The 27,943-nt window shown below is 54.0% G+C and overlaps 1 protein-coding gene across 7 annotated transcripts in view; it reads right to left on the reverse strand.

Annotated features, from left to right (window-relative positions):
- Positions 1-27,943, reverse strand: part of RAPGEF1 (Rap guanine nucleotide exchange factor 1) — a 123,432-nt gene that overhangs the window by 25,485 nt on the left and 70,004 nt on the right. For 5 of the 7 annotated variants that reach the window (XM_039862907.1, XM_039862904.1, XM_039862903.1 and 2 more), the window contains 7 exons: positions 27,569-27,725; positions 16,513-16,601; positions 15,744-15,896; positions 15,145-15,268; positions 14,553-14,736; positions 12,938-13,432; positions 7,633-7,835 (listed from right to left, as the gene is read on the reverse strand). In XM_039862907.1, coding sequence (XP_039718841.1) covers positions 7,633-7,835; positions 12,938-13,432; positions 14,553-14,736; positions 15,145-15,268; positions 15,744-15,896; positions 16,513-16,601; positions 27,569-27,725 — 1,405 coding nt within the window. Of the gene's footprint in view, positions 1-5,127; positions 5,287-7,632; positions 7,836-12,937; positions 13,433-14,552; positions 14,737-15,144; positions 15,269-15,743; positions 15,897-16,512; positions 16,602-27,568; positions 27,726-27,943 lie in introns of all 7 variants that reach the window. The other 2 variants (XM_039862909.1, XM_039862908.1) reach the window with 1 other exon arrangement.

Raw genomic sequence — 27,943 nt, forward strand, 5'->3', positions numbered from 1 at the left:
TGACGAAGAGTCAGCGCCAGGAGGAAGTGGGGGACACACACGCTGTGGGCACGCGGACGGGTGGGCAGAAGCAGCCAGCAAGGCCTGGGAAGATGGAAGGAAACGCCGGCCCTGGTTCTGCAGTGACAAGGTGACACCTCACACTGCAGTGCTTAGAAGGCCACTGGCCGTGGTGGCAGGAGGCAGTAAAGAGGCTACAGTGACCATGCCGGAGCTGGAGAGGAGAGGACTAGGGCGTGCAGCAGGGCATGGTGCCTGGGTGTGCGAGGCCACGTGCAAATGCACTGTATGTGTGGCGGGGGAGGACAGACGGGTTGCCTCGATTCTGACTTGGGCACCTTGCGGGGTGGTGGGAACACTCACAGAAATGACAGGGACAGGAGAAGGGTTTGGCCGGAGGAGACTGAATGAACACAGGCTGAGGGCCTGTCACGCGTCGGGCACGTGGGGACCGTTTGCTAATCCCAAGGAGCCCGGTCCCGCGAAGAGACACTGCACTTGCAGACTATACTCTGGACAGAGTTTGAGAGTCAACGGCATCAGGTAATCGGAAATGCCCACACGACACCCGAGCCACAGCGGACCAAGGAGGGACAGATCGCTGGAGACCCCAGGGGCCGCCCACACGTGACGGCAGCACGGCCTCGTTTTCCTGATGCTGACCCGACCAGCAGGCAGGCTGTGGGGCAGACAGGACGGATGCAGCTCAGAGAAACACCTGCCCACGCCCGGGCCCCAAAATGAGTTAGCTGTGACCAGGGCAGGAAGCCAGGGCAGGCAAGATGACGTCAGGGAGAAACGAGGGACAGGGCCGAGGCAGCGGGGAACCAGCGGGTGGACGCACACACTGCACTAAGCCAAGTGGCCGAGCGCGCGTGCGACCTTGGTCCACTTCACCCACCGGCCACTCCTTCTCACCCGGCTCCACCATCTGTCCCTTCTCTCCACCTCCGTCCTCGTCCCCTTTCCTGTCTGGCCTCTAGACCAGCCGGGTGCACGGGTCCTGTGATGGCTGCTGGGTTACTGCCTGGGGCTGGCTGGCGCCCAAGTGGTTGAGGAGGGGGCAGAAAAAGTGAGCTCTGGAGTGACAGGCACTGGTGGAACCTCAGGAGCCGCACGATGTCTCGGGGAGTGGGCCCTCGCCATGGGGACAGCGCGGCAGAGACACCCGGAGCGTGGAGCACAGGCCCGCCGAGAGCGCGTGTGCCGATGTGTGAAAACCGGGTCCGACACCCCGGGGAGCACCGTCTGCCCGGAGCGGGACACCACCTGCCCTTGGGTCCCTGTCTTCTTTCAAACTGAAGTCCTCAAGATGACACACACTTGACTTTCTTACCCTAGAGATTCTTTTTTAAAAACAAATAACGGTTATAATGAAAGTTTCTCGAGTTCTTCCTAAAACCTGGGTCTGGCAGCACTTTCACTCTGGATCTTGCTCCTGAGTAAAAATCAAGATGCTACAGACACATTTCAACGGATTTCCAGCGTCTGACTAGATCTCTTGGTGACCGTAAATACCGTGACCTGCGACTAGCAGAGAGGGGGGGTGTGTGTGCCAGAGAACAGTGTGGGGATGGAGGGAGGAGGCTTTTCTAACATCGACACTGCAATGCCTGCGAGGCACCGGCAACCTGATGGTTCCTGAGAGATCGCAAAGGCACTTGGTCAAGGGCAGAATGGACATGGGCCCAGCCTGACTTCTCAGGCTTTTTAAAGATTCGCACCGCCAGGATTCAGAGCCAGAGAAGAGTCAAGGGAGGAGACGCACATGGAGTCCCGTGCGGAGCAGATGCTGCGGGGCCCGGGGCTGGAGTGACTGAGGAAGACACTGGGTCGCAGTGAGAACACACAGGCAGCCTGGGGTCCTCACAGTTCGAGCCACCAAGGGAGAGTCGGGGACAGGAAGAGGGACCTGGGCACCATGTCAGAGAGCTGCTTCTAGGAGGGCCCGTCGCTCACTCACCAGCAGCCCCTGGGGCAGGCACACCGAGGCCAAGCGAGTCAGAACAGAACAAGGCGGCCGCCTCCCGCCCCGGGGGAGGCTGCACCCAGCTCTCCCATCCTCCCTGCTTCATAGTCACTCCCCCATCGCCCCGAACGCCCTCTGTCCGGCTGGCCTCACTGCCCAGACCACGAGTCGGGTCTGGATGCTTGTCTGTGCGCATGTTCAAGTCTCCGTGAACGTGCACGCCGAGGAGGGGACGGGTATGGACTGGGTGCTAACACTTCACGGAATGAGAGCGCCAGGCAGGCCCAGCGGAGCACTGCCAAGAGGAGGCTGGGCACCGCCCAGGACCGGGAGTAGGAGACGCCTGGGGGACAAGCAGCAGGCGGAGGGGAACTGCGAAAGCCTGGCCTGAGCCCCGGAAGCAGATGGTTTCGGCGAAGGTGTAGGGGTGACTGAGGACACGTTGAGGGATGGTGTTGTCGCTACCCTTCAGGCGGCTCTGCCATGGCCTCAGTCCTGAGGGCTGACATGTGGGGCGACCTCCCAGGATGCATGCTGGGCCTCCTGGTCCCCATCCCCAAGCAGGTCCCTCAGTGTGAACATCTCTGATTCGCTGACCTTTCCCTGACCTTTATCTCCCCAAATCCTACCTACCCTTCCAGCCACAGCTCAAGTGCCACCTCTCCCACGGAGCTCTGCCGGAGCTCGTGGCGGCTCCGTCACAGCCACCTCAGTGCGCGTCCCCTCCGTGCCCTGACTCTGCTGCTGAACCGCAAGCGCCGCGTGAGGATGGCGCGGCTGCCCTACCGGCCCTGGAACCTTCGTGCTGCCTGACCCGCACCAGGAGAGGCCCTGCGCTGGTCGGATTAAACGCACCCCGGGGTTGTGGGGAGAGTGACCGAGAAGGCTTTCAGCACCCACTTCAGTTAAAATTGGTCAAAACAAGTTTACCGCTCTACAGCTTGTCTTGGCAAGAGGGTTTCAGGTGGTTAGAATCTTCTGGTAGGAGTCATGGGTCACTGAGCCAAGAACAGTGTGAGGTATCTTCAGGTTTGACAACTGCTGTACCCTAAGTGGCACCTGTCTGGAATTCCATGTTGGACTGAAGACAGGCCGAGGAACAATGGAGCGAAGAAATTCAGGAATAGAGGGCTGCTCTGACGGCACAGCCGCCTCTGCCTGGGACTCATCGTAGAACGTAAGCAGAACCCATGGAAAGAAAAGGTCGGCGTTACACTAAATCACTCCTCCGGGGTTGTGGCCTATCAGATGCCGAACGTCCCTAAGGGCTCCTGAGGCCGGCCGGGGCGGGGGTGCTCCCGTAAGGGAACGAAGCACCTGCTCGGCTCATCCCTGTGGGCTCCTTCACGGAGTGGTGCTGACAACGCAGAAGATGCCTCAGACTCCCTCTGCCCCTGCGACGTTCTCACACCCAAACTAAATTCAAATGCCCTCACGTTGTCTTTAATTCTGTAGCAAACAGTCCCATTCACTGATAGTCTTGTAACCCCAAGCTGCTCAAAAGGGATATTGTAGATACTCTTAAGATAACTCACACTTACTTTCTGTTCACAGAGAGAAAAAACACAGTCAAGAGCCAGGATTGTGTGAAGGCCAAGTTCTGCACAATCTGTGAAAGGAGCTTTTGCCAGAAGTGCCTGCCGAGACAGAGGGCGTCTGTGCAGGGCGGGGCGGGGGCCGCGCGGCCTTCCCGGAGCAGCTCGGGCTTGCTGAGGGCCGCACAGTGCCAGGCCCTGCAGCCTGAGGTGGGGTGCACTCCAAGGTCCCCCCCACAACTGGCAGGACCACCTTAACCCGGCTAGCAGACAGTTCCCAAAGATGGAACTGGACGAGGCCACGCTGGGAGCCCGAGCTTGGAGAGGCCTCTGAAGGTCACCAGGTCAATGTCATCGGTTTAGAGGAGGGAGGGAAGTCCAAGCAGGACGAGCCGTCTGCCCAAGCTCTGCACAGACTAGAAGAGAACCGAGCGGCCGGGACTCCCTGAGAGAAAGGGAGATGGCAACGATTCTCTAAGCTCACGACACGTGTGCCAGTTCCCTACGACTCTACCTAATTCCCACGTTCACAAAATAAGAGGCAAGTACAAGTGGAATCCCGAAGAAAGAAACCGAGTCTGGGGCGGAGAAATGAATCACGCGAGGACAGACTAATTCTAAGTGCGGCCGAGGCGTGGCCCCTGCTGCTGTTTCGTTGGAACAGATTAAAGGGGAATCGTGGCTGTTAAGCGTTTTGGACAGATGCCGATGCCAGCGGAAGACAAGACAGACACCGTGCCTCCTGAAGTGCTTGCGTCCTCCCCTACGCTTCAGAAGCAAATCGTTTACAAACACGGCTGCAACTCTCCTCCCCCCGGCTCCAGGGCCCTCTGCCTTGTGATTTAGCAGCGACTCCCACCAAGACGCAGTTTACCTCTCTGTTCACAGAGTCTGGGCTGGCCGTGTGAGTTAACCGAGAGGATGCAATGGCAGTGACGGGGTGCCAAACCTGAGCCCAGGCCTGAAGACACCCAGCACGCTCCCATTCGTTTCCCTGGACCTCTGCCAGCTGCCACGTGAACAGGCCCAGGCTGGCCTGACGGAGGCCGATGGGACATGCGGATTGAGGCCGTGTCAGCCCATTCGTCCAGGTTGAGGAGTCAGAGATGTTAGCGACCCCAGCCACAATCAGCTGCCCCTGGGCCGGATCAGCACACTCATGCTACTGACCTGTGTCCTAAGCAATGACCAACGGTTACTGTTGTTTTAAACCACTAAGTTTTGGGGTGGTTTGTTACACAGCACAAGCTAACTGACACAAACTCTGGTCACGCCCTGGAAAAGCCTGTTCTCCATGGCCTTGCTTCCCACGTGAGAAATAGTCCTTTTTAACCACAGAATACTTAAAGCTCTGACCCAAGCCCCAAGGGAAGATCAGAAAAGGCCAAAACATCTCTGCCCATTTATGCCTGCGTGGTAACGCTCCAAGTGTGACCACCCCCATTTCTCCACCCCACCCTCACCCCACCCACTCACGCGGGCCACAGAGGACCATCCTGGACACCTCTTCCCACCCAGGGCAGAGTCAGCAACAGGCGGCAGCACCCACGTCGGGAGGCACAGGCTGCAAACGAAGTGCACGTTTACCAGTTTCCAAGTAAAGAGCGGCAGGGAGCGACTCACCGAGGGCACAGGGAAGTTGCCGTGCCGGCTGAGAAAGGAGTTAGAGACGGACACACTGATGCCCTGAGTGGCACTGCTGTCCTCGGGGGTGAAGGCCACTTTAGTTTGCTGGACACAGTAGGAGACAGAGGAGAAGGAAGAAGCAGCATAGGAGGCCTGCTGGACAGAGGAACGAGAGAGAGGACAGGGAAGGAGGGAAGAGCAGAGAACAGTCAGGCGTGTTTGCATCAAGGCTAAGCAGGCTGCTACCTAGCCGCTCGGACATGCTGGAGGGATGGCTTCTTGGCTCGGCTCAGGGATCAGAGAGGCCTGCGGGAGGCCACCTGGACGAGAGGTGCCTCCTTCGCTTCGTTATGAGAGTCAAAGCTAACCGCACCCATGCGCTGCGTCCACGGGAAGGGGTGGGGCGGTGGAAGGTGGCCCAGAGTGTGAGCCCTGGCCTTTGCTCTTGTTTAGGGCGTCAAGGTCCCCGGCTGTGCGTGTGGACTGTGTCATCACTCACGCTGCAGCAGAGTGCGGACCGCAGGCCAGGCTGCCTGGGTTTGAACCTGGGCCCTGCCATTTGTGACCTGTTTGGCCTTGGGGGGACCCATTAAAGCTCTCTGGGCCTCAGGCTTTTCGTCTGTAAAATGGGGGTAACACTGTGTATGCACGTAAAGCTCTTAGAACCGTGCCTTCCGCAGTGTGTGAGGGCCAACGGGAGTAATTACTACTCCCATTTCTGTCGGTAAAATGGGATAACGCTCCTGCTCCTCCATTTGAGAGAGGGTGCGCCGGCACAGGGCATGTCACGCAGTGTGCTTGGGCTTCAGTCAGACTTGGGCCGTGTCCCCGAACCTTCCACTTCTAGTGATGGGCTTTGAGAAGTTGCCCCAGCTCTCTCGGCATCAGTTTACTGAAAATGTAGGGAGGGTCGTGTGAAACCACGTGAGAGGCAAGTCTCACTACAGGGTGTCTGCCCACCTCCTGGGCCCCTGGCAGGAGGCTCCCGGGGCCTCCCTTCACTGCCGCCCCGCTAGCATGTTAATAGGTTCAGAGAGCTCGCTCGGAGAGGCTGGCTCCACGTGTGTTTGTGAGGGATCTGTCCCCGAACACTCAGAGGCCCACGGGCCCCACGGTAGAGAAGATGCCCTAGGATGGCCTACGGGCACCTGTGGACAGCCGCAGGCGGGGCTGAGACCACTTTAAATCTCAATGAAATCTGGCTCAGCTGTTTTAATCAAACATTTTAGGTTAGGGGTCCCTGGGGCCGGCACTTATATTTCTGTGGTAAAAAAAAATCTCTTTGAAGTATTTTCAGAGCAATTTACATTCACATTCAGGGCAGGTGAAGAACTCAGACCTTAAGTACGATTCATGAGACACGGCTAGCCATTGGTAGGACTGGAACCCAGGGCTCTGAACGCTGAGCTCGGCCTTTCCTCTACGAGACAGGCTGTCTCTCAAGAGGCTGGCTGTGGTCCTGCTGGTCGGCCCTGCATCCACTGAACGCACGAAGGCTCAGGGCCCAACCAGAGAACTGCTGAGCCCCAGGTGGCTGCAAGGAGCAGCCCAGGGGCCTTTCTCCTCCTATCGGCAGCTGCCTCCCAGGAGACCCGGGGCAGCACCTTCCTGTCCTGTCACAATGGATGATGGATGGCCCAGCCACCACACTGGTCCCCTCTTTAGTTAAAATGCTACCAGACTGGCCAGCATATTAGCAAAACAGCACATGCAGCTCTGAAAAAAACAAGACTCCCCCTTCGGGGTGCACTCTTCCTGCAGAGCATGCCTGGATGGGGTGCTTGGATGCTTGAACCAGAGTCCACTCGGTTAGTACACTGGCAGCAGAGGACGAGGTTTAGAGGCACGCAGCAGGCACTCCCAACCTGCCCTCCCGCCTGGTCCCAGGATCCCGCAGGCTGCCCCGGCAGGCAGGCAGGCAGGCAGGCCGTGGACTTGAGCTCCATGACCCACACAGAGTCCCTACATAGGAGGTGTTTTTTCAGAGGAGGAAGGGTGCCGCGCCTGAAGCACAAAGCGGCTCTGTTTAGAGCTCTCCTGCCTCAATAGAGCTTGTTTTCCTGGGGGCATCCCTGGCCAGGGTGGATGCAAGTCCCTCTACACAGTCGGGCCCACTATGCAAATCAAGGCCACAGATGGCCCTACACAGACCATGCCCTGTGCTCTGAGGGAGTCCCTCCTTTCTGGGAGGTCTATATTGGAGCCAGAGAAGCGAGAAAAAATTGCAAGAGACTGTCAGCAGAGAAAGCAAACGTTCTGAGTACAAGCCTATCCCAGCTGCATGGGGCCGGCCTGGAAAAGAAAGGCACCACCACCCCCAGGGCGGGGGGATGGCAGAGCAGGAGACAGGCTGTACGTGAGCTCGTCGGGGACGTGAAAGCACCCACATGGGATGTGGCGAGTTCGGCACCAGCCTGGGGTCCTGGCCCGGAGGGGAAAGAGGTTCTAGGTCCCAGAGACCCGTCGGGCTTGGCCGTGCGGAGCATCTGGGGGGCTGCTTACCAGCTGCCGCTGCTTGGGGGGCAGGGCAGGGGGCGGCGCCAGGTCCTGCGGGGCGTCGGCGCTGCTGAAGGAGTCGTTGAAGCCGTACACCTCCATGAGGTGCTTGTTCTTCTGCTGGTAGATGTGCTCGCTCTGCGGCGTCTGGTAGAACATGGACGGCTGCGGCTCCGAGTAGTCCTCCAGCAGCTGCATGTAGGCCAGCACTGCGGAACAGAGAGGGTGGGTGGCAGCCTCTCGAGCTCTGATCCGGGGGAGCTGGCTGTGAGGGACCCCACCCGCTCCCCTCCCGGCAGCCGGCAGCCAGGGCGGTGAAGCCACTGTGTGTGACGCCACAAGGGTGGACACGCGTCAAAACAGCGCGTGTACAGCACCAAGAGTGAGCCCCGACCGCGGACTCTGGGTGACGATGGCGCGTCAGTGCGCGCTCACTGACGGTAACGAACGTGGCCCGTTCTCCGGTGGAGACGGAGAGGGCGACAGCGGGGAGGCCGTGCGTGTGGGGGCAGGGACATGTGGGAACTCTCCGTACTTTCCGCTCAGGGCTGCTGGGAACCCCAAGCTGCTCTCAGAAGTCAAGGTTATTATAAAAGGCACATGGGGGCACCTCGCAGCCTTGCCAAAAAGCCCTTGGGGGTTTCCAGGCACGTCGAGGGGCACGGCCTGTGCGGGGCTCAGGGGGACGCAGCTGGTCCACCCAGTGCTCGGCATCCTGTTCCCCTCACTCAGCCCCGCTCCCGCCCTCCCCCACCCCCCGCACACCCTCGGGCCCCACGCGCCGGCCCGCCTCTTCCCTCCTCCGTGGCACAGGAGCCCCGTCTCGCCCCGTTCGTTCCTTTCCTAACTCTCCCTACAGTCGGTCGGGACCTCTCTGGGGACCTTTTCCACTCACCCCATTTTTACCGAGCACCTACTACGTGCTGGGCCCTGGCTCGGGTGCTGGGACTACAGACGCCGGGAAAACCAATTCCCTGCCTACGTGGGCCTCAGCCCCACCTGGGGAAGACAGCACTGTCCTGCGGTGGGACAAACATGGGGGAGAAACACGCCCCATGGACAACAGTGAAGGGGGTGCTTCTCTAGAATATGGATGAGCTATGTGACAGGGAAGAGCCCTCCACACTAAGGCCCCAGGGGGACAGTCCAGGGGGGCAGAGCACAGTTGGCCAGGGAGGAGTGAGGGAGACGAGCCCATCTCCCAGAAGGGGGCGTGGCTGTGTGAACGGGGCCAGGAAGAAGGCCAGAAGCGTCCCGTGGGTGTGCTTGGAGCTGCTTTGCCTTGAGAAGACAATCTGGGCTGCTGGGGTTGCTCAGCTGGAAGGTCTCAGGGCATATTTTCAAAGCAGATGCAACAGGATTTACTGCCTCTCGCTCAAGAGTCGAAGCTCTACGTGTCCTGTCCACTGCTGAATCATTAGTGCATGGCACACACAGGTGTCCGCAAATACTTGTAGAATGAATGAATGAAGGGAACACCTGTCCCTACCTGGTGACTTGTTAATGAGGCCCTGGGCAGGGGCCTGTAGAAGCACCACAGAGTACAAGTAGCGACAACCACACTCAGCCCTCCCCTTCCAGCTCCAGGGCTTCGCACACCCTCGGGAGAGGGCAAAGCGCAGAAAAGCGCTCGAGCTCACACGTGCGCACCCTCTCACTAGAAATCCTCTCGAAACCCGTAGCCCTGGCCATCGCTGCCATCTGGCGCCAAGCTGCTGCCTCGCCGTGGAGCTGCCTGAACCCGTGGCCTTCACGGCGTGGCGGCACCCACAAGGAGACCTCCCAGTAGAGGACAGCAGGGATGTCACCCGCCCGGCTGGCGCGTCTCAGTGGTCTCCTCCTTGCAGGCAGGTGTGGAGCCCTCAGCCCTCACGTGGCGGCATCCAGTCCTTTACTCCTGACTTCTGGGGATAGTGATCTGAGCCCCGCCTACAGAGCCAGGCCCTTCTGAAGGCTCCAGAGGGTTCTGGGAGACGCAACAGTTTGGAGCTGACTGTGCCAGTCGCCTGGCGTGCTTACGAAGCTGTGAAGGCTGGGTGGGAGCAGAAGCCCCTTCTCCAATCCCCATCCACCTCGGTGACCTGGAGCCTGCACCTGACATCCTCCACAGCAAAGTCTAGGTCAAGGCAGGCCTGAAGTCCTGTACCACCTTTCCCTTCCTCCAGCAGCAAAGGAAGTGCCCAGGTGTCGGGACGGCTCCTATACATGTGAGTGCCAGCGCTTGGAGGAAAGGTGCTGCTGTGCCCTTGACACCTGGGTTAGGAGTGAGTGAGCACTAACAGTTACCTGCAGAGACGCTGCGCACACACTAAGGGGGCGTTCAAGTGACCATGACAGCTGGAGAGAGGAAGGGCTCGGGTTAGGAAGCAAAGGAACTTAAGTCCACGTGTGGCAGGTGTAGGGACGGCAGGGAGCTAAGTCACCATCCTGAGTGCTTTCTCCTTGGGTCGTGTCACAAATGCCACGAGCACCTGCTAGGTGGAGCTGAGATTCAGACAGCAAGAAAAAATGGCAAGGACAGTTATGCAGGGCTTAATCTCATATTTTCAAATAACTGCAAAGTCGGGGGTTTAGCTGGAGACCTAAGCCTGTCAGAGAACGAAAGGACAGAGACACTTTGCTGAGAAAGGCAGTCACGAAGGTAGGGAGATCACCTCCTCTGTACCTCATTCAGGGTCAAGGTAGATAGGAAATGCCTTTCTCTAGGTATGTCTCTCTGACACCCTCCACTGAAGGAGAGGTTCAAAGTCACCCTCTGTATTTAAAATAATCAATAAGAGCGTCTTAGCTCCAACACACACTGAGTGAACTTGGCCAAAAAAGGCAGGCAGGGAAAGACGGTCCCCCTCCGAGATCAGCTGCCATGGCTGCTACAGGTGCAGCTCAGAGTCCCGCTCAGGCCCTCCAATGCCTTTTCCTTAATGCTGTACATCCGACACCACTGGGGTCCAGAGGAAGATGCAAGGCTACGAAGGTGACCCCAAATGCCTGCCCACCGTTCCCTAAGACTGTACACGACCACGACGGGAAGCTTCGGTAAGACGTGACCTTCTAACACCGAAGTCCTTGTGGAGACCTGCTAGCCGAGCACAGAGAGACAAGAGGGGCACTCGCACCTTCTAGAAACGAGGAGGACCAGCCCATCTCAAAGGCTCCGAGACCAGAGCGGCTTGGCCGGCTGATGCTGGTGGGGCTGCCCTCGACACTGGGGCCTGGGGACCCTCAGGACGTCAGAGCTACTGAACGATGAGGCACCTGTGACACTGCGATGCCTGCAGCGCTCTGTCAGCGTCAGCCAAACAGATGCCTATCCTCTCCTCTCCCTCACAGTGACCGTGAAAAGTTCCCGTGAGGTCACAGACCGAACTCTCTGGGGTCCTCCCGCGGAGTGACGAGTGGACTTAAGATTAGGGCCAAGCCTCAAGTTTGAGATCCTTTCCCAGGGCGCAGAAAAGGCCACCAGCTGCGTGGGGCCACCGCTGAAACCTGGGTGGGGTCTCCAGGTGTGCGCTCTCCCCTCCTCGGCGTGGCAGGCGGGGTCCATGCTGGCACGCGGGCCTGCCTGAAGCCCGTGTGTTCTTGTCCTTGGGAAAGACTTAGTTTCTTTGAGCTCTGGTTTCTTCACCTATAAGATGGGAGCTAATGACACCTGTCTGGAGGCAGTAAGGACCGAAGACTACAAGGTGTGTGAAGCTTTAGCCCAGAGCACAGGACACCGTAGCTTTTAAAGGTTTATAGCACAAGTGCTACAGACATTGATGGATGCGATAAAGCCTGAATGAACAGAAATATTTCAGGCCCCGAAGACTTGAGGCCTTTCAAAGGCAACAGTGGCCGCCTGTCCCTGTCCTTCCCTCCCTCACAGCCCTGCCCCCCACACCTATTCTACAAGCTGGCAGAGAAGGCTCTCGGGTCCTCGGCCCGCAGTGCCACGCATCGCTGCGGCCTGCACGACGCCATCCTGCCCCAAGTTCGGCTTCAGAGGACCCCTAGGAAAGGGTGTGTGCGCCGACCGGCATGCTGCTCCAGCCTCGGCAGCGGGGTGGACGGGAGAGGCCGACGGCTCTTGAAACGTCTGCCCGTGCAGAGGGAGAGGCGTGGGAGGAAACGTTTCTGGCGTGGCCATTCGCAGCTCCCTCCTCAAGTGCCCTGGTTTCTAATGAGCCAGTGTACACGACAGATGGGAATGACATCATTAGCTTTACAGAGCCAGCTCTCTCTTTCCAGCTGGGGGACCACACCACCGAGGCTATTACATAAATTGGGTGACACCCAGTGAGGAGCTGGGGAACACGTTACACCCTCGGTGGCTGCTTCCTTCCACGGCCCACCCAGCTGGCCGTCAGGGCAATCCCTGCTGCGTTTAACCGGCCAGGTCTCCCCTTCTTTGAGAGTGGGCCACCCTAGGCAGGGCCAATCAGACGCTCTCACTGGGGAATTTGGAATAGAAATTCAATTTCGTAGAAGTTTTCTGCTGGATGCTTCGCCTGAGGCCAGTGAGTGCCGGGGCTGTGGGGCTGATGTGGCCACAGACACATCCACATGGTGACAGCAGGTCCGCCCAAGAAAAGCAAAGCAGAACTGTGCTAGCGGAGTGGGGAGAGGGCAGGGCCAGAGACAGGCGACGTGGAGCAGTTGGGGGGCTGGCCGAAGAAACAGTATCCAGTAGAACTCGACTTAGGAATTTGATGGCAAATTCACAGTTGGAAAATATTCAAACTATGAAAATCCAAAATTTCAGCTCTACCCCTGGGCCCCTGTAACACTGTATAGTAAAATATCTGGTCCAAGATGTATCCTCGGGCCATCTCAGATTCCAAGTCATTATGTGACTTTCTGTGCCTGTGGACAGAAGACAGTGGCACCTGGGATCTGAGTGCCCCCCATCCACTTCCAGGGACCCTGAGGAAACCCCTCTGGGGCTGCGGTAAGCTCCGCGTCAATCCGCTCATCCACCATGCTTTACCCAGATGCTGCTGTGACGCCAGGACACTCACTCGTTTCTCTGCGTCACCATGTGTTCAGGTCAGAAGGTCAACTGACTGCTGTCTACAAGAGGCCAGACACCTGGACTCTGTGGGGGCCAGGCACGAGATTTTATAGAGGCCTTAAGTGGGGGGTCAGCTTATCAGGTTTTAGAAACGATCACCAGTATTGACAAAAGGCTGCCGGGAGTGTCCAAGTACCTGCGGTCCTATCTTTTATGAACTTACACGGCCATTGGTTTGATTCTGGTCTAACGCTTAAATAAAACACGGCGCCGCTCGGGTCACAGAACGTGCTCCCTGACGAGAGCGCAACGAAAGCTTACTGTGTTTGTTTTTCTTCTCTGGTAGAGGAGGCGGTTTTTCTGGGTCACCCGTTGATTCAGAGACAGCGAAATCACCCACAAATTCGACAGAGGCTGAAGGACCCCCTTGCTGAAAGGGGGGGATAGCAGCGAAGGGTGTGAAGGGGCCGGCCGGGGCCGGGTTCTGCAGGTCGCCCTCGGAGACGTTGTCATACTGGGAGGGGTGCCGCTCGTAGGACACCCTGCAGCCAGAGCTGTCCGCGGTCTGGGAGGCTGCGCTCCTGCGCTTCTTCTCGGGGAGGGCGGGCGGTGTGTCCATCTGCTGCCCTGGGGCCAGGGGCCCGTCTGGCTGGGGACAGCTGACAAGAGGCAACTGGAAGGGATGGCCGAGAAACGAAGACCCAGATTCCCCCAAGGACTCCGGCAACGGGCTAAGGTTACAGGCCACTTGCTGAGGTATCTGGTCTGCGTTCGAGAGGTCTTGCTGAAGGAATTCATAGTCAGGGTCATAATGATCTGCATGCACAACAGGAAAGACACGCGTGAGCCGCCAGACCCCGCAGAGAGAAACCACCCCTCCCCCCGCCTTTACTCGTCCCATTCATTAGAGTGACACGAGGCTTGTCTCCTGTCTCACCTAGACGGGCCCTAACTTTACTTTATATTCTTTATTCTTCTGCCTGCTTATAACAGTAAAAACAGATACGACTGTTCACTATCCCAGTCTTTGTACTTCCATGTATTTTTTGAATGTCTTAAAAGAGAATGCATGACCGCTGTAGAAAATGTGGCAAAAAAAAAAAAAACCCCTGCTAAAACCACCCACAATCCCATAATCTGACTGTAATCTGTTTACAATTTAATGGATTTCCTTAAAAACCTCCCCTCTCCCACAGGACTTTTTTTTTTAGACTGAACTTAGAAGATGCTATGTAAGTGATCTCGGATTTTGTCCACTGATCAACAACAGATCTCAACTGATTTTTAATGGCTACATAGTATTCCACCAAATGGATATATCGTAATTCATTTGATTTTCTACCACTGAGTATTAGACTACTTCCAGTTTATCACTCAAGCTAAGGATGCTGAGATTACGTCCATGGACCGAAATCTTGCTTTTTATCTGATTATGTTAAGATAAACTTACAGAAGTGAAATACCTAGCTCATGGGACACGAACTCCTTAACGCTCTCTAAGCCTCATGCCGAGTGGCCTTTCAGACTCCCCCCGGCCCACGCCGCGGGTGGTCCACACCGGCAAGGAGTCTGCATGCGCTGCTCACCTGCTTTCACCCCGTCAGAAGCTGTCAGGGGCTCGCCCTTCATCTGTAGCTCTGAGCACAGATGGCTTTTAATTTTAGCAAAGGGAGTCAAATTATACACCGACAGATTGACCAGAGGAACAGCTACCACTTGAGTGCCTCCCGGGTGGTTTTGCACCCTGATTTTGTCTAAACTTTCAATCTCCTTGAGGCAGAGATGGGTATCCCCACTGCGCAGATGAGGAAACCGAGGCCCAGATTTTGAACGACTTGGCTCAGGTCACAGAGCCAGTGACTGGCATCGCTGTCTGACGCCCAAAGAAGCCACTAGGGACGATGACTCAGCAGTGGCAAAGGTGCTGGCAGCTCACCTAGGGTTTCACAGCTCGTGTTGCGGGAGCACTGCCCGCTGTCCCTGTCCAGGGAGGACAGCTGCTCGTCTGACCTGCTGAGCTTGCCGATGCTGCCGCAGGGGGACAGGCGGGGGGACTCTCCGCCGTACGAGTGGCTGCCTCCTGACAGTCGCCTCTGTGCGTAACAGTCCACGTCAAAATCCTCGTGTGGAAAAATGAAGAGAAGCCCAGTCACTTCTGAGAAACGGTGGCAGAGACCGAGGGAGAGGGAATCGGCACGTTTACTCTAGGAGGAAACACTGCCCGAGTCCTCGATGTGAGCAGGGGCACCCCGTCTGTGACTTCCGGAAGGAAGCCATTAGTTAGGGGGGGCCGGAGTGCGTGGCCGGGGAGGGCCTCGGGGCTGAGCTCAGGTGTCCTCAGGAGACGGCCCTGGGCTCCAGCCTCCCCACCGCTGCCCCCACCCCAACGTGGGAACGTCCACCTGGCCCGGCAGAGAGAGCAGGGACTAAGGAAATTTCGGCCCGTCCGAGGGAGAGCGTCGTGACCAACACGGCATGGAAGGGGTCAAAGTCCCAGACCCAGAGCCTTTCCAGACGGGGCTGCTCACCTGCCTGTTAATTCCCACAGGCAAGCTGGAGCCGCTGGTGGCTCTACTCATGGGGGCCACGATGGCCACTCGGGTCGGAGAGGGAGCCGACTGTCTTTTCTTTGGTGGCAATGCTGGCGGAGGGCTGGGACAGAAGGAGAAATCCCATCACACCAAACAACCCAAATACAACTCGCTGAAGTGATATTAAGGCACGGAATTATTCATTACTCATTATTAGATACTTCACACCTACTTTTCACACCTGCAACTCCCATCCCACTCCCCTTCTGCCAAAATAAACCTACCGATGCCAAAAAAACTAAAATCAGAAAAGTCCTTTCTTTTCCTTCCATAATAAATTGGAGCAGTTTTCACTTGGCTGAGGCTGAAAGGCAAGCCGCTGGGAGTTCTGGGAGCGTGTGGCAGGGGAGGGCGCTGGGGCTGGCTCAAGGCCTCTGGGGTGCCACCCCCCGCCCCGGAAGGCCAAACTTCCACGGCTTCCACCAAGCAAGGGCTCCAAGTTCCTACCCTAATGGCACTATCTACTTCTCAGCTCATGCTGCATCTGCCCATCAAATTATGTCACAGGGGAGAGTGCCAGAAAAACAGAAAATCACCTATTATCGACCACCCGAATGCCAGGGAGAGGGGGTTTGGGGGGTGCGGCCTCCTCATCGGCACAGTCCAGGGGCAGCTCGGCCGACGGCGACATGGCGGCTGTCTTGTTCAGGATCTCCACCTCGCGATCCGTCAGGGGGAGCTCGGACTGGCTGAGAATGGAAAAGAACTTGGGGTTACAGAAGGCCACAGAGCACAAGCAGGTCTGGAGAGGGTCAGATGCGACCAGGGCAGGGACACGATGGGGGCCGGATGCAGAGCGGTGGACACCACGCCCCGTGCTCCACGGTGGAGTGGGGTGTCGGGTCTGGTTTGGTCACCAACGCACGGTAGGCGCTTGGCCAAGTCCCGACCCTGCCTCTTAGTTTCCTTGGCAGTAGGAGGGCTCCTTAGACTCGATGGTCTAACGGCTCCCTAAAACACTCTAATTTGTTTTCTATCTGTCCCAGGCGCTCGTAGTAGACAAAGCCAAAGGCTCTTCGCCTAATCCCAAAACCCAACCTTCAAGGTTCTTTCCGATTACGGAAGGAGGCTGGTCGGGCAGGTGCGTGCTCGGGCCACCTGAGGAGTCGCTGTGGACCCCGGGACCGGGCACAGGGCAAAGCGTGTGTGAGCTCTGTGCACTGTGGTGACAGCCATGCTCAGTGGGTCTCACCAGGGGACGAGAACGGGCCTCGCGCATCCTGGGACGTGCGCTGCCTGGACTGGCCGCCGCCCAAGGCCAGAGCCGCGTGAGCGCGGGGGCTGGAGGGTGCAGTCGGCACTTACCCATCGGGTTTGCAGGCTGGCGAGCTGGGCTTCACTGGGCTCGTGGGAGACGGACGCCCCTGCTTCTCAGTGGTGAGCCTGACCAGCTCCTACCCGAGAGAAAAGCGGTGAGGCACGCGGAAGCTCACGGCCGAGGCCGCCCCGTCGGTCGGCCGTCTGTCCACCGCCGTCCTGCTTTTGTGCCCCGAGGATTCCCACACGCCCTAAACCCAAGCATCATTTGACTTAGGTACTCTGCATGATTTCCCAAAATGTCCCCTACCCTCTAAAACACCTTCATAGCACATCAAGAAGTTTCGAATGCGCAAAGATACTTCCTCTTGGAAGGGGGAAGTGGCAAACCCCACTGTCTCAAAATGACTAAGTTCATCACACAAATGAAGTTCCCGGTAGGACAGACCACGGCTGGGCGCGGGGGCCCCTGCCCTTCAGCTCTCTGAGGACGTCAGACAACGTGCAGGACACTGTCCACCAGTGACCACTAATGACCGCTGGCTCCGGTGAGCCGGTTGCGGTGTGGTGGCAGCTGGGACCGGGGACCGAGATGACTGGGTGGGCTCTCAGTCGACGAACAGAAAGTTAAGGGCATGTTCCGAGCAGACAGATGACTTAAAAAATGTTTCTAAAATAGAAAAGGAGGAGGAGGAGGAAATGATATCAGGGCTACTTGTTTTGCCAATTAGAACGTGTTTCTCCCAGTTCGATGAGTTCTGACAAACACGTGTACCCCAAGAAGCACCATTCAAAAAATACGGGGCACTCCCGCCACTCTCTCCTCAACCTGTCGCACCCCAGCCACTCCGCAGCTTGTATTTCTCAGATCACTTTCGCCTAGAACTTGAAATAAGTGGAACCATACAGCATATACTTTTTCGTGGCCATCTTCTTTTTCTAAACAGCTTTATGGACATGTGATTCGCATGCCACAAAGTCCAGCCATCCAGGGTGTACAATTCAGTGGCTTTTAGTCCACTACAGAGCTGTAAGACCATCACCACCACCGATTTTAGGACTTTTCATCACTTCCAAAGACTGTACCCATTACTAGTCCCTCGTCATTTCCTGCAGCCCTCCGAGCCGGGCAGCCACTAGCCTGCTCTCCTCCTGCTCAGTGGAACGCCCACGTTTCTGCGTGCGTGGATAGTCTGTTCCTTCTCATTGCCGCGTTGTATTCCAGTGTGTGGATAAGCCCACAACTTCTTTATCCGTTTCTCCTGATGACGGCCATCTCGGTAGGAGCTACTGCATTGCAGGATCTGTTAGGCTTTCAGCAGTAATGTCTATTTAGAAAGTTACAGGGGCGGTGGCAACAGATGCAAGCGGGTAAGACAGCGGCCTGTCCCCAAATCAGAATGCGAAGCCTCCCCAAACTCAAAGCAGCACACGCAGGAATCACCACTTACGTGATAAGGCGGAGAGTTAGTGCCCTTCCTAGAGCAAGAGCTCTTTCAACAACACAGAAACTAGAGAAAAGATGAACACACCAAAAGAAATATCAGAGTGCAAACAGCAACGGTGAAAAATCGTGAGTCTCCGGCTTTGATGGTAATGAAACAGAAACGTCCAGGCGCGGTGGGTGGGAGCACAGTTAGGCGGCCTTTCCAGAGGATGACTGTGTACACGTCTGACATGTGCCAGTGTATGTCGAAAGCCTTAAATATCTGCTTTCTTTTGATAATAATTTAGCCCAAGGAAAATATCACAGATGTGTGTAAAAATTGAGCCACGAAGGATGGTGATCACAGCATCGTATGTAATGGATAAAATTAGACTACTCCATACTCCAAAATTAAATATTCAACACTAGGTTCTGATACAAAAATTATGACAGAACCAAACAAAGGACCATGATATCGCCATTAAAAGCCAACTCACAACAAGAACACACGACAGCTTGGAAAGACAATGAGCTGCGATGTTCAGCAGGAAAACAGCCCAGGTGGCATACTGGTGAACACGCAGTGTGTTTTGGAAACAAAACCAAACCAAGAATACACGTATAGAAAAAAAAATATGGCTATGAAACACTCCTTATTTTGTTTTTGTTTCTCGGCTTTTTCTAAACTTTCTACAACGAATATCTATTACTTCTGAAATACTAATTTAAAAAATTCATGAGGAAAGGCATACTCCACATAACCAGAACCAGTGTCACCCGACTAACAGCCGACGTCTGTCTCCTCTTAGAGAAACGCGGAGAATTGAGATCTCTGAGAATCACGTGCTAGAAGGTGAAAGGTTAGTATTTTCCTCTTACCAAGTTTAGACGTTAAATAAAATCTCACAAATATTGAAGGAGTAGCTACCTACGTGGTGATCACAGACAGGGTGGAGATGAGAGACAGTAAGGGGTATGAAGGCAGCACCCCTCGCTGGGTGAAGGCAGCCTGTCCTACAAGCGTGTCGCCAGGCCACAGAGACCACAGCACGGGGAGTCGGAGGGCGAGGCCAAAGTGCCTCGGGAACCCCCACATCATCTTGCTGCGTAAACTCGACTAATGAACGATGGCAAGAGCATCATGGAATGACAGGCACATGTGCAAGCATGCAGCCGAATTCCAAGACGACACGATGATCGTCGTGATGGCAGCCGACGATCCCTTCCACCAGTTCACTGGCCTCGGCTGGAAGAGAGTGGAAGGGGGGCAGCTTTTCGCATTTACTCCCCACCGAGCTCGCAGCCCCAGGAGACCAGCCAGGAGGTCTGAGGTCTGGACTTGCCTTCGCCATCGTGGACAGAACCCTTAGCATGTGCACGTGTCCGGCTACCGTTCCAACACTGGAATGTCCTTGGCAGCTGCCTGACTCCTCCCACGGAAGGCGGGGTCCCTGAGAAGGACGTCAGGCGCTTCGACCCTCTTGCGGCACAGGTTAGGAAAGACGGAGAAGGCCAGCCCCAGACTGTGTGTCTGTAAACTAGACAACTGCCGGTTCACCGCGAAGCACTTTCCAAAGGCCAAAAGGTATTTGGAAAATTATCTTTCTAAATATATAACACTTTATCTCCATGTTCATTTTACTGCTACTGAAAATGATCGCGGAGATGTTTCTACAAATCCAAGTCCAGCTCTGGAGCCCACGTAAGAGAGAAACAGTCCCATCCATTCCTGGCTTCTCTTTGGCACTAAGACAAAGCCCCGGCCTGGCAGAGGGGACGCGGGTACATGAGACTCACTGCCACGCTGCCCCTGTCACAAAGGGCCTCAAGGACGCTGCCACCTCATGGCTGGTGTCCTCTGGGTTCACACAGAGGGAAGCATACTTTAACTGAAAAGTGCGCCATTCTGCAACCTGTGGCCTGTCGCTCCTGTTCACGTCCCCTCACTGCCTGTTCTCTGTCCCTCTCTGGGCCTGCGACTCTCCTGGGTTCAGGGACCAGAGCCCAGGGAGACGTGTGTTTATGGCCATGACGCAACCTCCGTGCCAGTTAGCTGTTCTGGGCCAAGTTGTCCACTCGGGACACTGATATAGGCCAGTGGGGATTCTCCTGTAACTGAAGTGGCGTAACAAAATCACAGGGGTGGCCTGCCCCAGTGTGACGTTTTTATGGTGATGTTTTTAAGGGACCCTCCCTGCCCACATCCAGCAACAGAACAGAAGGAATGTCTTCTTTCTCCTACACAATCAAGGAGAGGCAGGGAGCTAAGCAGGCAATGGCAGAAGTGGATGGGGGTGCCAGGCGACTCCTGGAGGTTTATGCCCAGTCACACAGCAGCCAGGAGACCTCAGATGCAGCCCCACAAAGGGGACACCGAAGAGACTCACAGAGAAGTAGTGCTGGGCTCAGTCTGTGTGGGGGGAGGGGCACAATTTAAAAACTGGGCACCTTTGAGTCCAAAATAATAAAAGCATGTAGTTGGGGCGAAATGTTACAACTCAAACAGCAAATGCTTGTAGGAGTCACCTGAAAAGGGCTCTAAAGAAGCTTAAAGATGATCGAAAGACCTTCTCTTGACCTTTGTAACTAAGCAGAGCCATCAGGGCGAGGAAACACACGTGGGCTCAAAAAAAAAAAAAGATGCTGCCGCTCCAACGCCTGGCCTGGGTGGGGGTGTACCCCAACACCCCGGTGCCCTCCCAATGAAAAGTCGTAAATGTTTGGTGTAGTCGTCACGTTAGCAGATTTACTAAAAAATAAATAAATAAATACATACATACTTAAGTGAACTGCTCAGAAAATAGGTTGCGGAGGGGTAATTAGAGGAAAGAGAGGAATCTTACTTTAAACCACCCTATTATTTTTAACAACAACAACAACAACAACAAAAACACCCCCAAACCCTGAATGCCCGAGACTGAAACGGAAGCGTGATGGGTCTTTTTCTGACTTACGGAAGTGTGTGTTCCGCACGGTGCCCGGAGGAAGACTTCCACTACATCTAACCAGTGGTCTCTTCCCTTGCTTCCTCTCTTCCTTTCCTCCTCCTCCTTTTTAAGCAATGGAACACTTAACCCACTGCAGATGGTAATCACTCGAATGCAGATGAACCTAACTATGAATCCCACAAAGAACTATGCGACATAAGTGCAAAAGGACAGATAACCTAAAAGTCAAAAACAGCTCCGAAACGCCTTTAATAATTTTTAACAATCACATTGACGGAAGTCGCTGGTGCTGTTATTCTGAGACCACTGCGTCTGTGTCGTGGGAAAAAGCGAATGAGCAATTATGTTGATATTGTTGAAAACTGGGATTTTTCAGTGCGGAAGGAAGAAAATTAAGATATAAATTGGAAGAGTTTAAGTGAAAACCCCGGTGGTCCTGAATGCGAATTGAAAGAACTGCCATAAACTTAAGATGCGCTTTGTTTTAAAGAAACTAAACACGGGACCACTCAGCAGCATCGAGGAACCTTAGGGCCTAGGAGTGTGGTGTCTAAATACCATTTTCCAATAAAAGGAACCAGCTCTCCTTAAAAGAATAGCTTTCCAGGTCTGTGGGGAGAAGTGTGTGAGATGACTTAACAACTCAACAATGAAAAGACAAATGACCCAATTAAAAAATGGGCAAAGGATTTGAATAGATATTTCTCCAAAGACATACAAACGGCCACTAGGCACCCGGAAAGATGCTCGACGTCATTAGCCGTTAGAGAAATGCAAATCAGAACCATAACGAGTTAGCACCTCACATCCACTAGGACGCCTGGATCAAAACGACCGATGACAACCAGGGCTGGCGAGGATGCGGAGGAACTGGCACCCTGTGCACTGCCGGTGGGGACGCAAACGGTGCAGCTGCTCCACCGAGGAGCCTGGCAGTCTGTCACGAGGTCCACCACAGAGTCACTCAGTGACCCGGCGACTGTGCTTCTAGGTGTACACCCAAGGGAAATAAAAACACGTCCACACAAAACCGGACACGGATGTTCACAGCAGCATTATTCATAATTGCCAAAAGGTGGAAGCCGCTCGAATGTCCTAAAGTCCATGAACAAATAACGCGGGGCGAGTCCACGCGGAGGAAGGCAGTTTGGCAGAGAGAGAGAGAGATGAAGTATGATGCGTGCTGCGGCCAGGACGAACTTAGAAAGAATGTGCTAAGTGACAGAGGCCAGGCACCAGAGGCCACATAGCATACGAGTCCATTGACATGAGATGTCCAGAACAGGTAAATCCACGGAGTAAGTGGTGGTTGCCGGGGGTGCGGAGAAATGAGAGCGGGAAGGTGTCGAGGGTACGGGGCTACTTTCCCAGGTGATGGAACGTTGAGATGGCCGCACAACTCTGCATGTTCTAAATCATTACACTGTACATCTGAAGAGGGTGAGCTGCACGGCATAGGAAGTATATCTCAATAAAGCCATTACCTACGCAAGCAAACAGATAAATAACAAAGCGAGCACAAGCTGAACCTGGGAAAAAGCGAGACGACAACCGAAGGCTTCCAGGGCCACGTCGAAATGAACGTGGGAAACGGCCTGAAGAAGCCGAAGCCTTGGCCGGTCGAAAAACGGGGCCCGGGTGTTACTAAGGGTATCTGCAATGGTCCAGAACATATCAAGTATATTTAAATTCAGGAGTTTGAAATATTTTAAAAACCTCAAATCCTTGGTCATGTTAGTGGATGCTAGCAGACACTCATTATTTTGATATTGATAACTAACACTGAATCAAGCATTGTACCTGCCTTTCCTCTGAGGATGAGAGCTCAGGATAACCATAAATTGACAAGGGGAAGTCTCTCTTTTAGACATATTCCAATTAGTAATGATGAAAGAATGGCAGAAAGAATGAGACCATCATCAGCTGGCAACCCCTAATGAATTAGCGGGTCACCTCCTCTAATAACCACCGATCCATGAACGTCAGAAGGGAAGGGGCCTCCGGATGGGGGCGCAGGGCATTGCCTTGGAAGCACTCCTCTAAACACGAAACCCTGAATCTGACTCAGCCTCTGGTTCTACAGGAAATTCAAGGGACAGAGGAACTGTTAAGTAGCACCGCACAGATGTCGGCAGTGAAATCCAGAACGTGGGAGACTTTTTGGAGCAATAACACTTACTAAAAAAAACAAGCAAGTTGCAAAGAGAAAAATACAGAGCAGGAGAACCTCATGCTACATATTAACAATCGCAGTGTATGGATTTCCTTTGGATCCTGAATTGAAAACTGTATAAAAGCAGCAGACTACACCCTGCAGGCCAAATCCAGCCCAGCACTCGCTAACGCCCACCAGATAAGAATGCTTTGTTATAGAAAATTTAATTTAAGAAACCAAACAAAGAATATGTAACAGAGACCAATATGCAACAGAGACCCTAGGTAGCTCGAGAAGCTTAAAATGTTTACTATCTGGCCCTTTACAGGAAAGATTTGCCTTGTTCTAGAGCCACGGACTAAGTCATTAACCAAGAGAGGATGTGAGGTCTGGGATCTGCTGTGCGGGCTCATTACACTATTCTCTTCCTGGCAAATGTTTGAAATTTTTCATCCAAAAATTTAAAAACAGGCTGACTGATGAATAAAAAGAGATGGCTTATTTGAAATGTCAGTGTGGCAGACAGCTGGTTGCCCCACAATATCTGTTCTTCCTTATGAACAGAAGTTTAGCTGGGCATATGTCCAAGTTCTGGCCAACAAAATCCAAGTGAAAGTCTCGTGAGGCCTGTAAGAAAGCATCCTTAGATGGAGAAGGCATCACTTCCTACTCTTTCTTTCTCCTTGCTGGCTAGAATGCAGTCATGATGGATGGGGACTGAGCAGCCATTCTGGGCCACGAGGCAGCATCCATGTGCTCAGGATGGCAGCAAAACGAGGGGAGAAGACCACGCCCTGACCAGTTTGTAAAAATGTCATACTAGCCTCACAGCCTATCTCTGGGCTTCCTATACGTGAAAGAGAAATAAAGTTCTCTATTTTAAAAGCCAGTTAAGCCTAATTCTAACTGATAGATCAGGAAAACATTTCTTTCCAAATATTCTTGTTATGTAAAGTAAATCTTGGGTGGTGACGGAACTGCAGGGATTCCAGTTTCCCCCAAGGCTGCCGAGGTAAGGCTTTTTTTTTTTTTTTAAATTAAAAAGCATGTGCATGGGGGGCACAGGGGTTGGAGGTCAGGGAAAGAGGCTCTAGGCCAGAAGATGGAAACCTCTAGAAGGTCTGTGAAGAGGGCAGAGTCTGGGGAGATGGGTATAAAGCTGTACGTCTGACTGAGATCAGAGGAAAAGCTGAAAATTAAATTGTAGAGTTAGGAAGAGTTGGGGTGCTGGTTTCGAAAGGACACACTGGGGTATCTGTGTGACCTTGAGGAGCTTGGTCCTCCAAGAGCCAGGCCCCGGGCTGGGGTGGTTCCTACAGAAATGGGAAAGTGAGGGCCTTGACATTCCTTCCTTGGAGAGTCACTGTGGCCTCTGAGCCTCGGGCTGCCGCCGGTAAAGCGCCTGGAGCGGACATAAGAGAGGTTTATCTTTTACCTGAGATTTGTAAAATGACATGGAAAAGAGCCATGATCACTGTCAAGTTGGTAAATGTCAGCTGTTCCAGAAACTACCATCGCTACGGTTAACAGCACGTACGCCCCATTTCCTGGGCACCCAGCACTTACCAGGTACTTCATATACCTTATCTTACTTAATCTTTCTTCAAATCTTCGGGGTATGTATTTAAAAACCTACTTGAAACTCAGAGAAATAACTTGCTCAAGGTTACAGAGCTAATAAGTGACATTTATATGGAGGTTTAAATAATAAATGGTACTACCCTTTCAGGGACAAAAAAAAGCAACTGTTTTTAAAACACTTCAATCCTTCAAAAAAAATTCCATTTAACTGAATGAGTTACTTGAAAATGGTGAGTCAGTTTAAAGGAACGTGCCAACATCTCTCCTCCAAGTGGGTGACGACATCCTCCTGAACCCACTTTATTTCTGCACAGCCCCGCCCCTCCCAGCTGACTGAGGCTCTGTCGCCTCACTAGGACCTGGGCTTAAAAGGTGTCCTAAGCCTGAAGGGGACACAAGAGGCTGGCAGCCAGCTGGCTTGGAGATGGGAGCACATGAATCCCTCAGGCTGCCCGCGACTCCCCGCTCCCTGGGAGGCAGCGTGGGGTGATGCTGAGTGCATAGGGACTGGGCTCAGGCGGGCCTGGGTGTGACTCTCCACCTTGCCACTGACTACTGGTCTGCCTGGGCCTCAGTTTCCCACCTGTGAAGGGGCCAGCGTACCTACCTTGAAGTCACATGAGCACTGAGGGGCAGTAAACGTTAGCTATGTCACTGTCAGACCTCAGCAACGGATGCCAACACTGTATTCTTGACTGCCCTGTTGCCCTGACTGATTCCAACTATGAAAAGCTTCCAGTTACACAGGCCAATTCCTGCTCATCCTTCAGGCTTTAGCCTGTCTGCGTCCTTCCTGCGGAAGTGACTTTGACCATCCTGAAAAAGGAAGGTCACCTGTGCCATTTTTTTCTTCCTAGCACTAGTCCTAGTTATAATCAGAATTACAAGTTTTCATTTGTTGTCCTTCCCCCCTTCAGACTGTAGGCTCCGTCAGGTCAGGGACGGCGAGTTTTGCTTATCACCATGTTCCCGATTCTATCACGATGCCTGGCACACAGGAGGTTCTTGATGACTGCTTCTCGGATAAATGAAACAAAACTAAATTTATAGAGCCTCACCCAGAGAATCTTTGTTCTGGCTAAATATTTGTAAAGCAATTGTGAAAACATTATTTGCCTTTCAGACACTAAAAGGCTCGTAATCTATAGTTCCCAGCCCTCCCTCTCATCCTGGTCAATATGAAAATCTGAGAAATTTTTCTTTTAGCCCATACAGTGGAGCTTTCATAAATGAAAATCTACTCGGGAATGTCACACGGCTTTATGTATCTGCACTCTCTCTCTTCTATTTTGGACACTGTCACTTGTTTTGAACATCTCATCATAATCAATTCGGTGGAAGGAAACCTTAACAATGTCACCTGAAAAATTACAGTTTTCTATAATAGCATTTCCAGAAGCCTGGACAGGAAGAGCAAGGGGTGGGTGAGCCAGAGTCACACAGACTGCTGCTGAGGCGTGGCCCGGGTCGTGTCTCATTCTGCCCTGCTGACTTCAAGAGCCGCTGGGATAATGTATGTGCCTGAACTAACTCCACGATCTGGAATGTGACACAGGTTTGACGCAACAGCCACCCCAGGCTATACCCGTTAGTCTCACTAGCCAGAACAGATAACGTACGACATAATGACTTTTGGAAATGAAGAGAACCTGGGAGCTATCAGAAGAGATTTTGATGTTACCTAGTCAAGCTTCTCTCTAAATGAACTCAATAAAGTCCCCAGCAGACACAGTGGCCCTACATGGTGCTAGAGGTTGGGAGCTGCCAGCTTCTCCAGCCAACACAGTTCCATCTAGAGCAACTCGTAATGTTAAGCGATGCTTTCTTGGCCCTCCTCCCTCTGAGACTTTTACCCTGAGGGGTCCTTGCTCTACTCTCCAGAGCTCCTGGCGAACATCAGTCCAAGGAGGCAGCTTTAAGGATCGGACAGCGTGGTTGAGTGGGGAAGAAATTATTTCTGACCTAGAGTAAGTACCTTAGCTAGAATTTAGGATTAAAGGTCTAGAAAGGAGGAGGACAGTCTTCCCGGGCCGAGAGAGCTATTCAGGCACGAGATGAAGAGCGAACAGCAGCGCGGCTGTGCAGGTGGACGGGCAACGGTCTACGAGCTTTGCACGCGTTAACCAGTAACCCTCCTACGACACTAGGATATACGGTACCATCATTATACCCGGTTTACAGGCGAGTTAACTAAGGTACAGAGCACTTGAGTAAATTGCTCAAGTTCACGGACTAGTAAGTGGTAAACTTGGGATTCGAACCTAGCCGGAGCCCTCTTTCCACTACATGACACGGCCCCACGTGACGGCAGGGTCTCCGCCTTCCCACTGCTCACAGCCCAGGCCTGACCTACAGGCCATCACCCGAGTCCAGTCCCTGCATCCTGCCTTGCTCCTCGCCCACCACGACTTCTGTTCTCAACAGGTCCAGGCCCTCTGTGGCACCGCTTCCCCCTCAACTCGGATTCACGTTTTCTACGATGCCGTTTCTGACTTCCCTGGGAAGTAAATGCACAGACCACACCGGGGACTTCAAATATAGTTTCTTTTCTTTCTCATCTCAACTCGACTTTTCTACCAGGAATCTCGGAAGTTCTGAGAACATGAAAAGGTGGCAGCTGACATGCTGTGCGCTTTGCTAAGAGTCGATGCAAAAACACTTTCCGTTGTGCTTTGTCTGGCTGGCAGCATGCACGGCCCGCGCTCTACTGTGAGGACTCGCTGAAGATTTACTCCAATGCTCGGTGAAGGCTGCTGCTCTGGCAGCTTTTCCGACCATCGGGATGAGTCCTCCGGAGGCTGGCACTGCTGTGAGAGCCATCTGCACCAGAGGGAGCGAAACAGCCATGGGACAGAGCGCGTACCAATGCTGGGGACGCCGGCCGACACTCGTTCTAAAGCGCCAAGTTTAGGAACGAGTTCGTGTGTGGCAAACACCCAGCAGGGAGGCGGTTCGGGGTCCCTGCCGAGGACGGCCTGGAACCTGCGCCCATACCTTCACTCCGTCCAGCACGGCCTTGATGACCCCCTTCACAGTTGTCACCATCTCTTTATCTTCCGAGTTCACACCTTCTAGCATCACTTGGTCAGACCAGCGAATGAGGTTGGCGAGACTCTGGTACACTCGGCTATAGCAGGAGGACAGGGCTGAGCTGGAGGGAAGAGAGGGATTTTAAGAAGGACATCAGCAGTCTAAAGCATGACCGTCACAGGAAGATACCCGCTTGGCACAGAACCAGTTTCTCAGTGACCAGGGTGCGTTTCTCAGTCTTTCGTTCTGTGATACCCACGCTTCCTTCTGATAAACGAACCCATCTCTATATGTCCAATGAAAACGTGCAGAGAGTTATATTCTACTGTCATATATATA

This window comes from Pteropus medius, unplaced genomic scaffold (assembly GCF_902729225.1).
Source record: "Pteropus medius unplaced genomic scaffold, Ma_sr-lr_union100, whole genome shotgun sequence".
NCBI classification, from domain to species: Eukaryota; Metazoa; Chordata; class Mammalia; order Chiroptera; family Pteropodidae; genus Pteropus; species Pteropus medius.